At 41.8% G+C, this 13,223-nt stretch overlaps 1 protein-coding gene across 5 annotated transcripts in view; it reads right to left on the bottom strand.

Annotated features, from left to right (window-relative positions):
* Window positions 1–396: 396 nt before the first annotated feature.
* The window catches only part of LOC134478152 (uncharacterized), a 157,108-nt gene continuing 144,281 nt past the window's right edge, over window positions 397–13,223 (bottom strand). For 4 of the 5 annotated variants that reach the window (XM_063258513.1, XM_063258511.1, XM_063258526.1 and 1 more), the window contains exons 4-8: window positions 12,893–13,004; window positions 5,111–5,200; window positions 4,028–4,080; window positions 2,352–2,409; window positions 397–500 (exon numbers count right to left, since the gene is read on the bottom strand). In XM_063258513.1, the coding sequence (XP_063114583.1) occupies window positions 2,377–2,409; window positions 4,028–4,080; window positions 5,111–5,200; window positions 12,893–13,004 (288 nt within the window). In that variant the 3' untranslated portion in view covers window positions 397–500; window positions 2,352–2,376. Of the gene's footprint in view, window positions 501–2,351; window positions 2,410–2,631; window positions 4,081–5,110; window positions 5,201–12,892; window positions 13,005–13,223 lie in introns of those variants that run through there. The other variant, XR_010050635.1, reaches the window with a different exon arrangement.

A 13,223-nucleotide genomic window follows, 5' to 3' on the forward strand; every position in this document is an offset into this window, starting at 1 on the left:
ACACTGATAACTTATGTAACCTCTAGAGCATCACGCTGGAGCACTTAGCTGGAAGGGTGTTTGCAGGTTTTTGCTTATTATTTTGGATTTGATCATACTGTATTTGAAACTAAAAGAGTGTGAAACCAGAAATTAATGCCATCCAACCTGCTATCTAACACTATCTCCTGAGTCTGCTGCCACCACATAATTTTTACCAGTTTCCCACCATTGACCTTTCCTGAACCAGGCATTGTGACATGCCTCTGAACTCCTACTACTTGAGTAAATCCTTTGAGTCCAGGATTTCAAGATCTCCTAGACAACAAAGCAAAATCTTAAAAAAAAAAAACACTCAGCACTTCCTGCTGACTTTCATTCTGGTCCATTACTCCTTTGAGGAAAACACCAATAAAATGTATTATATCTATTTTATTTGCCGAGTTGTAAAATGGTGACCATCCGACTGGTGTCACTGAGTAGCACATCCATCTAGATCGGGATGAAAATATGACAGGAACCTAAATTAGACAAAATTAACATACAGTCAGAGAGGGACGGGGCTCTCATGGAGGTCAGCAAAAACTAAAGACAGCAGAATTGCGCCTAGAGGTGGATTTGAAGAAGACCAGGCCTCCAGGTGGAGATGCAGGGCCAGCCCTCCATGCCTCCCTCAAGGCTGAACAATAACCTGAGACTGTGTTGTCATTAGCACCACCAGGTCCAGTAAGTTCCGATGACATCAGTGGCCCAGGTGAGTGACTGGAGCATCGGGACCCATTCCTTCCCAAAACGCCTTTCTTCAATATTAGCCCAGCGGCTGCACTTGGAATCCTGTGGGTCATTAGCTTTACCCACACTGTACTCATGGTGGGACTTTCCTGTATAAACCAGCCCTGCCCCAGGACCTCGGCTGTCACCCCACTTGGGACCCCTCCCGGACATCCAGGAGCTGTTCTTCTTCTCTCCTTATGTCAGGTGAAACTCTCCTAAATTCTTCCTTTGGTTTGCGACTTCATTCCATGAGGTTTTGGGACTGTTACATGTCAAACACTTACAGCTTAACAGGTCAGGGGTTATGTTTGTCTTATATGAAAAGGAAGTTTTGCTTTGCTTTGTTTTGTTTTCCTGAATGAGTGACAATCACATAATAAACATCAGGAGAGTCCATAAGCCAGTGATGGACTCTCCCTGTACTATTTGTAGGAAGCAATCACCTGTGATCCCCTGGAATCACTTGTGCTCCCCTGGAATCCTGCTACCATGAAAGTGATAGTGAGAGCTTTGGGTATGAGGAATAGGAAAGGGAAGGGTGGGAAGCAAGCTGGAGAGTAGGGAAAAGCAGGCAGAGTTAATCAACTTAAGGAAAGCAAGAAATTCAGGAGGTGGACAAAGTAAACTTTAAGGACTCAGGTTCAACTTCAGCAGCTGGTGAATGGATCACAACACTCAAAATGAGCCTACAGAAATGCCAAGAAGAACAAAGACAGCATTCGAAGTATCCACTCCTTACTAGCAAATTATTAGTTGGGTACTCATAATATGCAATAATATTTAGTGTCATGATAAAAATGAAACGAGGCAGAAAATCACGTACAGTACTGCTTGAGAGGAAAACCAAAGTGATGGCATTACAGAGCTTTGTCCAGGAACTGATGCTGGCTGCCAGTTAGTCCTAAAGAGCAAGTTACGTTTAATAAGGCTTTGATTCGTTTTACCCTTAAAGTAATAAACAGAAGAAAACTTGGAGGTGTGAGTGTTTTCTTCTCTCCCCATTCCTACATGTGAAGTGTCAGGACACAACATTTCATGTGTCTGCTCCATTGACATTGCTTCTGGGACATCACTTTTTGAACCACAGCAGCTGCAAAGAACAGAGGCCCACAGGGCTGATTTGGTCATCCTGGGGCCTGTGGTCATGCAAAGCTGCCCTGCAGGTTCTCAGAGGAACCAAGAACAGGACGTGAAGGCAGCCAACCCACTGCGCTGAACCAGGATCCACACTGCTCTTTCTGCCTGTGTAGACGCTCTGCTTCCCTGATGTCCTCCTCTTTCCCAGTGGTTTGTTTGGCCTGCACTGCACTTCCTCATATCCCAGTGCTACACTGAGATCCTGTGCTACACTGCAAACTGAGAAATTTCTCCTGGTTCCCTCAGTGAAATTCCAAAGGGAGAGCAGGTGAGACAGTGGGGCACAGAGGGGGAGAGAGAGGCGATCGGGTTGCACCAGATCACCTTCGGAGACACACACGCACAGAGGCCCGCCAGTGTCTCCACTCAACTCAGTTCAAGATGATGGAGTCAACATGGAATAAATCATGAACATCTAGAGCAACAGGCTTATTTCAGGAAGGATGGAATATGCATCTTACCCCTAATGGTTCTTAAGTCTGTACTCTACTCCCAGGGCAAAGCTGCTTCCTGAGTTCCCTGTAAAATATATATGCGTCACCAATAGGTATTGTAAGAGGAAATATATGTTAATCTACATACCACCACTTTTAATTAAACGTATTTCTATTTAAGTTTCACTTTGTGCCTTTTTAAGGAGTTCCGACACAACTTTGCTCCGTTTTAGTGAGCATAGAATAATCTCTGGAATTCGAAAGCTCCATTTCTGTTGTTATTCACTGGAAAGCTTTGGCAGAAGGATTTGATTATTTGTAACTTCCTTTATTTGTAATACGGTACTATGTATAATAATTATTCAGTAAATATTATTACATATTAAGCATTGTAAGTTTCATACATGTTCGCTTATTAATATTTATAACTAAGGTGAGACCCAGTATGTAGAAGGAAGATAATAATAATAATTGCATTTATTCCAAGCATCTGTGGAAAAACCGTTTATGTCTGGGGCTGACATTGCTACCTTCACTCAGATGATTAAGAAGTTGAAACACAACCAAGATAGCCCTCTGCCCCGTATCGTACGGCTCACAGACAGCAAAACTGGAATCCAGTGCAGCGTGTACTGGTAACCACAGGGCATCACAGCCTTAAAGCACCCGCTGCTGCTGTTGTATTTCTGCACATTTGCTGTGTTCAGTCCAAGACTGTAAAAATACAAACATGTGGTAGCTGTCAGTCTCTGCACTTGCTTTGGGAAATGCACAGTGGAAATGTGCAACCTTTTGCTAAAGACACTGGTCAGTGCAGAGATCAACAAACCGTGTCCCAGCCATTGGGCACAGCAACATGTTTTCACAAAGACAGTTGCTTCTACTGGGTGTAGTGGCACATGCCTCTACTACCAGTGCTCTGGGAAACTGAGGAAGAAGCAGCATAATTCTAGCCCAGCCTGGGCAGCTTAGCAATGTGGTGAGACACTGTCTCTAGATACAAAGGGCTGGAGACATATCTCAGTGCAAAATCACTGGCTTCAGTTTCCCGGTACTGGGGGAAAATGTTGGCTCTTGAACTCAAACACTCCCATTTATTTATTTGTTGTCTTTGCTTTTGAAATAAAATAGTAGACTCAAGCATTTTTAACAGAGGCCATATGGCATGCAAAGCCTAAAATATTTATTTGGACCTATATAAAAAAGTGGTTACCAATCCAATCTCTCAGTTTAAGCATAATATCTACTAACCAATACACAGATTGGAATGTGTTATCAAAAAATTAGCCCTTATACCCATTACCACTTGACCAAAATGTGACATAAAAATAAGCCTAACTGGGCATTCCTATGATCTAAAAAGGGCTAATATTGTTACTACTAACCCAGATAGAGAAAACAGAATCACTGATACATCGAGGTAATAAGAATATCAAGCCACATTGGAAATTCAGATTTTCTGTTGCCAGCATTTCTTATTTTTATACTCCAGATGAAAGTTTTTTTTTTTTAATTTGGCCTTAAGAATAACTAAAAGATTGCTTCTCATCCAAGCACAGGAAAGGAGCATGGCAGGACAGAGATGGGTTAACTCCAGCAGTGCGTCTGCATCATAGTTTGTGGAGATGCTACCCTATGATTTTGCAGCTTCTGCATGGCACTCTAACTGGCCATGCCACTTAAACGAACCGAGTCTGACTCACTGTGTACTCAGCACTGAAGGAAAACCACAGATGAGAAAGAGCTATCAGGAAACCTGCAGGAGGAAACAGCACAGGGAATGAAGCGTGAGGTGAGGTGTATTCCTCGTTCTGGGACATTCAGAAATTTCATTTCAAGTCAACCTTAAATGTCATTATCTGGTTCTTAAATGCCAAGCACAAAGTGGCCTCAGCACAGCTATCCTGACCTTGAGAAGGACAAATTTTTTCAGAGTCTGACTTCAGCCATTCATAGGGAGCTGAAGGGCCACATGTGTTGCATGTAGAACAATACCCAGTAGCTCATCTGAAGGAAATGTTGTGCATGCAGATTTCCAAGACACCCACACCTAAGAGATAATGCCAGGGAGTTAATCAAATACTTTTCTGCCTGCACAACTGTGGTACCTAAAGCTGCTAGAAACATCATTTTTAGACATTCGTGGGAGGGATTCTTTTTCATAATTCTGCGTTTCTTCCACTCCCACCACATGTCTAGGCTTGGCTTACAGACTCACAATGCTACCTTTCAGAGAATTTTCTTTTTCTTTTTCTTTCTTTCCTTCTTTCTTTGTCTTTCTTCTTTCTCTCTCTCTTTTCTTTCCCTCTCTTTCTTTCTTTCTTTCTTTCTTTCTTTCTTTCTTTCTTTCTTTCTTTCTTTCTTTCTTTCTTTCTGCCATAAACTAAGTAGCTCTCTAGGGCCAATTACAGTAAATGCTTCAAAAACCAACACGACTTCCCTGGAACATGGTGAACCAAATTGCAGGTCCTGCCTAGAGTCCTGGAATGCAAAGCACCACCCTTCACCTCCCAAACTTGCTTGTGTTACTCATGCTCAAGGCAGCCTCAAGGATCCTAACAAACACAAAAGACTGGTCCACTGATACCCACTGACTGGGTATGGTAGGCCAGTGGTTGGCAGTGGACCCAGAAGAGACTGAATGGCTAGGAAAACAATCCTCAGATGGGTCAACTAGATAGAAAATAAGTAAAACAGGAAGGAGTGGATGAAAGCTAGCTCAGAGGAAATGAGTCACACAGAGAAGAGAGGTGGTCATGCAAGGTTTCTAAGAATAATGTACTTACATTGAGGTATGAGAACTTCAGTAAGATTTAGCCAGGAATCAAAACTGGGGAGAAAACTATTCCAGCCACAAGGAGGAGCATGGGCAAGACCTAGAAGACAGAGAAAAATCATTGTTGAACTGCAAAAAGGCAGAAAGGATTAGTTGGTTACTGGAGACATGAGCTTGGTGTTCAGAAAGATAATGGATCTGAATTCTAACTCTGTGACTTTATGGAAGTTGCTCATCTCTCTATGCCTGAGTTTCCTCATCTGTAAAATGGAAATGATTACAGTAACCCTTACATGGAATTGTTATAAGGATTATATCATTATAATTCACTACTTATAACTGTATTATTACCTGTTTCTAATATTAAAGTTCATTTTTATTATTACACCCCAAGAGATTTTAAGTCTCAGCTGAATATATAGGACTAAATATCTATTCTATGGACCTTTTTCTCAAAGAATAAATGAAGATAATAACTGAATCTACATTTTTAAAAATGATAAATAGTTTTAGTAAAAATGCTTTTAGCTGCAAATGGTAAAACATTTTCTTGCACAGTTCTCCTTTTTTGTTGTTGTTGTTAAAAGGGGCATTTTTCTTACATAAGAAGAAATCTGTATCTGCTAGCATTGGGTTAGAAGTTTCATCTTCTTTTGGCTGATATTTCTGTAATTTCCTTGAAATTTCCTTTGGCTTGTTGCTTTGGTCACAAATGGTGGCTTTGGCTCCTAACACTGGTCCCACATCCAAGGAAGAAAAAACGAAGAAGGGATGCCCTCTTTTAATAAGAAAATGACAACTTTTCTAGAAACTTCCAGGAAATTGCTACCTACTGAAAAGAAGCAGAACTTCGCCATGTGATTGTCTCCCCTGCCCGCATTAGAAGGAACCCAGAAAGTGAGCCTGACCTAGACACCTTGTCTTGCAATTCACTTGGTGTCTTTTTTTTCCAGTAGAGAAGGCATATTAGGTAAACAAGAATCTCTGTCATTACATTGTTTACTGACTCTCTTTCATGTGCCAAGCTTTGCCCTGAGCAATACAAAGGAGTCATTTTATTCTTCACATTTAATATAATAGCAATTATTTTAACAACTGGTTTCCTTAAAAAAACTAAAAGCATAGAGGCACAGAAAGTTCACTTAGACAGCATAACTCAGATCCTGACTCTCTGACTCCAAGGTATGAAGGGGGAAAAATTATACACATGTGTATGTTTTTCAGAGGATCTCTGAAAAATGGACTCATGACTGTGAGTTCTCACTTTGGTGGGAGGTAAATTCTACCACGTACCTCTGTACTGAGCTTTCTGGAACCGCCTGTGTCTTACACACTCCCCTTACTATGACCTTCCCCTCCCTCGACTATTGCTTCTCCTGGTGGGGACCATATCTCAAACTTCTGCCTTGCTCTGAGTAAACCTAAAACAGAATGCTTCCCAGAAAATTAGAACAATGCAAGTTTTGTGCATTTTGTTTTGTTTTGTTTTTAATTTAAAAGGTCTAAGTTTCCACTTGCCTCAAACTTCTGCCTTGCTCTGAGTAAACCTAAAACAGAATGCTTCCCAGAAAATTAGAACAATGCAAGTTTTGTGCATTTTGTTTTGTTTTGTTTTTAATTTAAAAGGTCTAAGTTTCCACTTGCCTCAAACTTCTGCCTTGCTCTGAGTAAACCTAAAACAGAATGCTTCCCAGAAAATTAGAACAATGCAAGTTTTGTGCATTTTGTTTTGTTTTGTTTTTAATTTAAAAGGTCTAAGTTTCCACTTGCCTCGGCAATCGGATTTGACTTTCTGCAGCCTCAGTAGAAGGCTGGAATTCATGGCTGCAGACTGACTTCACAAATTCATCTACTCTTAGCCAGTAAAATGCATTCAACCTGTCTTCCTTACCTTCTTCTCAGCATTGATTTATCAGTTTAAACCAGAACAGTTCTGCATATCTTAATGGGGACAACACAGCAGGAGTAGATGACATTAGCACTAGCCTAATCTCCCTTAAATATTAGTAATTTAAAATAGGTTGCAGTATGGAATAGAATAGTTTAAATGTAGTCATAGAATCAAGCACACACCTCCAACGTATCACACATCCAGCAACCAACCCACATTAGAAATGAACAGATAATACCTCTGTGCCTCCATGTTTCATTAGATATTATGCTTAGAAGTAATTTGAGTTCAATCAGTGTGTCAAAGCACTGATGGTATTTGTTTGCCCAAAGTTAATTTTTAATTCCAGTTTTGCAGTTGTCCACCTGCCATAGCACTCTGCATTGGAATCCTTGATCAAGCAATTAGTACTGTGCCCAGAGGATATCTTGGCCTTTATGACCCACTAGTCCAGAAAAGTCCATTCATGAACATGCTCCAGGCTGAATCCTGCTCTAGGCAAGTAGTTGAATATTCAAATCTGAGAATTTTCCAGAAAAAAAATTGTAAAAAGTAGAGAAGAAATGAAGCCACTGAGTACTATAGTTAAAAACTCAGAAATTGGTTGTATAGCGGTTTGAATCCTAATACTATGCATTAGCCATGTAACTGGGGACAAATTATTTAATCCCTTCTGCCTCATTTTCTTCCTCTGTGAAACAGGAAGTCTTTAACACTCATCTCTGCAAGAGCGGACAATGGGTTCTCACCACTGTTCGAAAGTGAACAAGGAAGTAATAGTGTGTGGTACACAGTTAGGCATTCAGCGAATGCTCTCCTACAGGGCAGGAACACCAGTGAGGCAGAGACTTGGCACAGGAATCTGACTCCATGAGGCCCATGGAAGTTAAGGAACCTCTCTCACTGAGGATGATTTTCTCCAAAGTCCCTGATCTTCAATTTTGGCCTTCTCTCTCCTGAGCTACAACAGCTGCTCTGAAACTTGCACACACTGGCTCCCTTCTGTTCTACCACAGCTGTCATCAGAGCACATGTGCCTCCTGCCTCTGGGTAACTCTTGGTGACAAGCTAGATGTGAGAACAATTCTAGCCATGGGATCTTGGCACTATTGGTGAAACTGCTCCGGGAGATTAGCTGGGCACCCCTCATCCTGCAACTGATCTGCACATTGCCAAAGATATCTGAGGGAGCCAGAACCCTACAGGTCCGTTTTTAAGAAAGCTGAACAGTTCTTGCCATTGTCAGCCATTCCTTCAGCCTTTCCTGCCATAAGCCAAGCGAAATGGATCAGCTACAAGCCAGATCAATGCCTCTAAGCCACGGGCAATGGGATGTGAAGAAAGACAGGCTGACACTTTCCAGTGATACATGATTGTTCCAGAGGATGGAAAGGTAACCAAAACTTCCCCACCAACCAGAATGCTTTTCAGCCTAATGCTGTTTTCTTTTTAGTGACCTACTTTGGCCATGAGAATTGCACTGCATTCTCTCTGCAGCCAGTTCCAGGACAATTGCAGTGGCTTGCCTCAGTTTTCCTCACTAGATACCACATCTGCATGCCAGCTTCCTTTACCTCACTGTTTAGGTGACAAGTGTTTAAGATCTAGCAGCAAAATCCATTAGTATTAAAAGCCCACAGCAGAGATTCAGGTAAGATAGTTTTAAAAACAAAGCTCTAAGTCCCACCCAGCTGAGCACAGAGAAGAGAGGCAGTGAGGAGGCCGAGCTCCCTTTCTGCAGGACAGGTGTGTGTGTGGGAGGCTGTGTGAGCAACGAATGCTGGCAAACACCTCAGGAAGAAACACATTGATTGTTTTATGTAATAATAGATTCAGAGAAGTTTTGAAAACAAGCAAATTGATTAACCAAGGCTTAGTTCTGAATCTTTTGATAGGCTGAGTATTCATACACTAGAAATCCACTTTCCATATCCTATATTCTTCCCAAATAATGTCTCAATGCATCAATTTTCTTCCATTTTAAAAGAAATAAATAGCTACAGTTCTTTTTAGAGAAGGAGGGAAATATTGTGTCTTTTCTTCAAAATAATAGACCAGCATTGGATTGTTTCTTAAAAATTCTATTTTTTCTCACAATAGGACAGCACTTCAGTGAGGGTTGGGGGGAACAATCCACTGAGATTAATGATCATTCTGACATCTAATTTCTCAGGGTATAGATTTCTTATGGCCAAAAATTAGAGGAAGTCAGGGATCAGAAAGAAAGTTTTCCAGAGCTCCAGTTGGCAGTGGAGGTGACTTGCCTAACATGACCTACGTGAGTGATCCAATCATTTAACACAACAGATGCTCTCTTACAGAGCAGGTAACCCCTAACATCATTAGAGACCCTAATCCTGCATGAGCTGTATCCTCTTTTCTTCCATTCTTTTTCTGCAATCTGATAACCAGTGGGAAGCCAGGAGAAAAGACATTCAGTCATTGTACATGATACAAAGAGTCAGCTATGCAACAATGACAGCTCCGCAGGGGGCCTGAGAAGTTTATGCCATGAGCCAGCACAAAATATAATCACCTCAGGAGTCAAAGTGTATTATGAAATACAAAGCCTTGCTTTAGAGCTTGAGAGGATCAGCAGGAAAATATTTTACCAATGTGGATGATGGTAGCACAGACAAAAATAATCAACCATTCAAATGACTTGGATAAACAGTTAAGGAAAGATGATCACCTTACCCAGCTTTTTCATGGATGATCTTCAAACATGCATTGGGGAAATTCAGATCCAAGCACAGCAAGAATCTTCTTCTGATATATCTGTGTGTCCTTTCTACAATAAGACCTGAATACCCCTGTAACACCCCTGCAAGAGGAGCACCAACTCTTAAGACCCGAAGGATTTTTTAAAAGTATGTTTATATTATTTCAATCACCGACCATTCAAGAGGAACAGTTTTCTGGATTCACCTCAGTGAATGAACAACACAGCATTCTAAAGTTACAGAGTAAGGCTTGTCAGAGTTCTCCAAGTTCATCACTGCTCTTCTGATGACAGCTAGCCAGCAGCTGAGGACAGAGCATGCTCAGGTGAGTGACATCCAAAGTGTGGCGACAAGAAAGTAAATTCATTTCCTCTGCCCAGCTCCAAGTGTCCCTTCAAGCTAAGCATGGGTGTCCAGTGCCCCTCACATCTTCCTTGTGAGGCTGCAATGGTCTCCTTACCCCTCAGTATAGTCTAGGAACTGAGATGTATTTATTCACCTGAATTTGAATCTATTCTGTTCATTTTCTGAAGTAAAATTCTTTCTTCCTAAATCACCCCTTCTTGGCCCTTTTTCATTGCTGTGGTCAGTATCAGTGCTGTCGCTTCCACTTAGCAAACACTGACAAGATGGCAAGTGCTGGGCAGAATACTCTGTGTGCATAATTTCATTAAATCTTCACAGCCTTCTTGTGAGGAAGGCAGTGTTATCACCCCTACAGTCCCAGCCTGGGCAGCTTTGAAGAGCCTGGCTCAAAATCAAATGTGCAAAGCACTGGAGACTTAGCTTAGCAGATCCATACAGCAGGAGTGAACCCCTATGTTTAAAATCTAGCACTACAAAATGTAAACATAAACATAAACATAAACAAAAAGAGAGCTGGAATTTACATCTAACTGGCCCAGATTCAAACCCTGGCTTTTATATTTTATGCTATATAAATTCTCAAGTCTAGTAATTCTGAAATTATCTAAATACTATCTTGAAAATAGAAATACCCAGAGAATGTGTTCCTAAGTTATACACCAATGGACCACACCACTTACTATTCCAACTGTTCCCCACCTTACACTTCTTTATGTGTTTACTTACAATTCTTTCAAAGTTTTCAAAATGCACTGCCTTTCCTTATCCTAATATGTAATATACATTTTCAAAAGGTATTTATTATCAGAGTTGCTAAGAAGATTTGCTTCTTTTAAAGCCTTCTGCAAAATGTAGACTTCCTGCATATGTCAAGAACTTGTGTTTGGGTTTTCTTGTCTTATGTGTTTAATGTCAAAGTCTTTCCCCTTAGGATCTACTACTTCAAGCTCTCCAGTTCATCGCCTTGTGAATTAAACCTCTTTGCTTCCTGCTGCAAGCAGGAAGGAACGCAGCCTTATGAAGAATTCTTTACAATTCTTTTCATAGGACAAGTCTGAAGCAACCCCCTTCCATTCAACATCATTGTGCTACTCTGTAGAATCAAATATAGACTCCGTCACCATTCCTATGTAATGTGTCCTAGTTATTTGTTTTGTACTGAAATTTTATATCAAAAAATGATTTGACTTACTTCCTTCTCTTAAATTTGAAAAGGATCCTAGGTTGTCTTTCATCTTCCTGCCCATTATTATAAAGGCAGTTTGGATGTCATATGAAGATCAGAACAGGGGAAATGTGAGCACAGATTTTCTTCCACCCAAAGCTTCTGGTTAATTCTGAGGGCTCCTAAGCCTCCCTTGTCCTCTGAAGCTAGTTAGGTGGTTATTTCTTGGTTACAAAGGGACATTTCTGAGTGGCTTTGTTGTGTGGATTATGGCACCAGCAATTGGTAAACACTAAAGGAGTCAAGCTTCTTGTATTTATGAGATTTGTCCCAGCTCTGCTAGAGAAATTCTGATCGTATTTCTGATGAAAGAGACACTGAGTGCTTGCAGGGCGTGAGGCAATTTTTAAAGGACTTCACATGCATTTTTCCACTGAAACTTCTCGGTAACGTGGGGGGGAGGGATAATCATTAGAATTTTTCTCAAATTTGAGACAATTTGCCTGGAAAAGTTAAGGAACGTACCCAGGATATCACAGCCAGAGAAGGTACAGCATCTAGGTATGGAATCAACTGTCTTGACCATTAGACTGTCCTGAAACTCAATAAAGCTTCTGAAATAAGCCTTCTCTGCTTTGGATAAGAGGCATTGGAGGAGGCTTAATGAAGAAAAGAGGACTTACACCAAACAAGAGACCATTTCCTAAGCATGCTGATGGAGTTTATATAGTTTATTCATTTGAAAAACATGTACTGAGCCCACCTAGTGTTCCAGTACCTTTTCAGGGCTATAATTAAATGTGTGAGGCAGGTAGAAAGGGGTTCACTGAGCTCACCATTGGGTGATGCAAGCTATGGTGCCGGCTGGGTCAGCTCTCTGAAAACCCTCTTGGCTGGATCACTTTGCAAGAGAGCACAGGTGAAGGAAGGATGGCATTTCAAACCAGGAAGCCTGAGGAGCTTGGGCACTGGGTGAGGGTGTCTCTAGCTGACTCCTATCGGTACCCCCTCCCAGTATAGCTGTCCTGAGCACCAAGGGTCCAACACAGAAACCTTCAGAGGGCAACACCCAAGCCATCCCACTGATGAGCTGGGGACTGATCAAGATGCTGGTGACATAGCTGTGAACAGAACAGGCAGAAATTCTTTAGGCTACTGTGTGGGGAATGAGACACTCACTGGCAGTAAGTGTACGAGCTGGGTGTCAGGTCCTAACAGGCTAGGGCTGTGGGTAAGGACCCAGAGAAAGGTGAGCACGGAGTCCCAGGTTAGAGGTTGCGTGAGAGCTCAGGAGGAAAAAGAAACATGACAGAAAGACTGAGAGAGCCTTGACGGGGGAGTAGGAGAAAACCCAGAAAGACTTGATATTCTAGGGGAAGTCGAGTTGAATTTAAGGAAAAGAGAATCACCAAAGGCACCAAGGGTGTGCCATGGGCATGTGCCTTTGGGGAGAGAAGGGAAGGCCACTCCTGAATGAGCAAGTTGGAGCGAAAACGGAGGTGATATACAAGAGGCAAACTGTTTGGGAGGCCTGTGATGAGCAGCACCGCAGGTGGGTTGCTCACCCAGAAATGCCTTTTTAGCTCTTTGGGCTGTTCCTCCAAGCTGCAGGTGTGGCCAGGTTTGGGTTCTTGAGAGAATTCCTACCTGAGCTTGCAGACGGTTGCCTCATATGACAGTTGTCCCCGTATGGTGTCCCCCTGTGCTTGAGCTGCTGGCATCTCTCCCCGTGTCTGGGTTGCTCTTCATTTCGTGATACCTGTCACAGTGGGTTGGAGTGCACTTGAATGGTTTTCTTTTATTTCATCACCATCTTCAAATAGAGCCTCATCCTGAGGCACTGAAGGTCAGAGTTTCACTAAGTGACTCCTATATAGACAAGGCTTTTTAAAGGGCTTGAAGTCAGGGAGAAGGAGAAATTGGGGTAGTAATTCATCCAAAAAAAGGTATTTCTGAGGTCTGAATTTTTTTAATGGAC

This window comes from Cavia porcellus, unplaced genomic scaffold (assembly GCF_034190915.1).
Source record: "Cavia porcellus strain 051 isolate PalLab524CR breed Dunkin Hartley unplaced genomic scaffold, mCavPor4.1 scaffold_1, whole genome shotgun sequence".
Taxonomy (NCBI): Eukaryota; Metazoa; Chordata; class Mammalia; order Rodentia; family Caviidae; genus Cavia; species Cavia porcellus.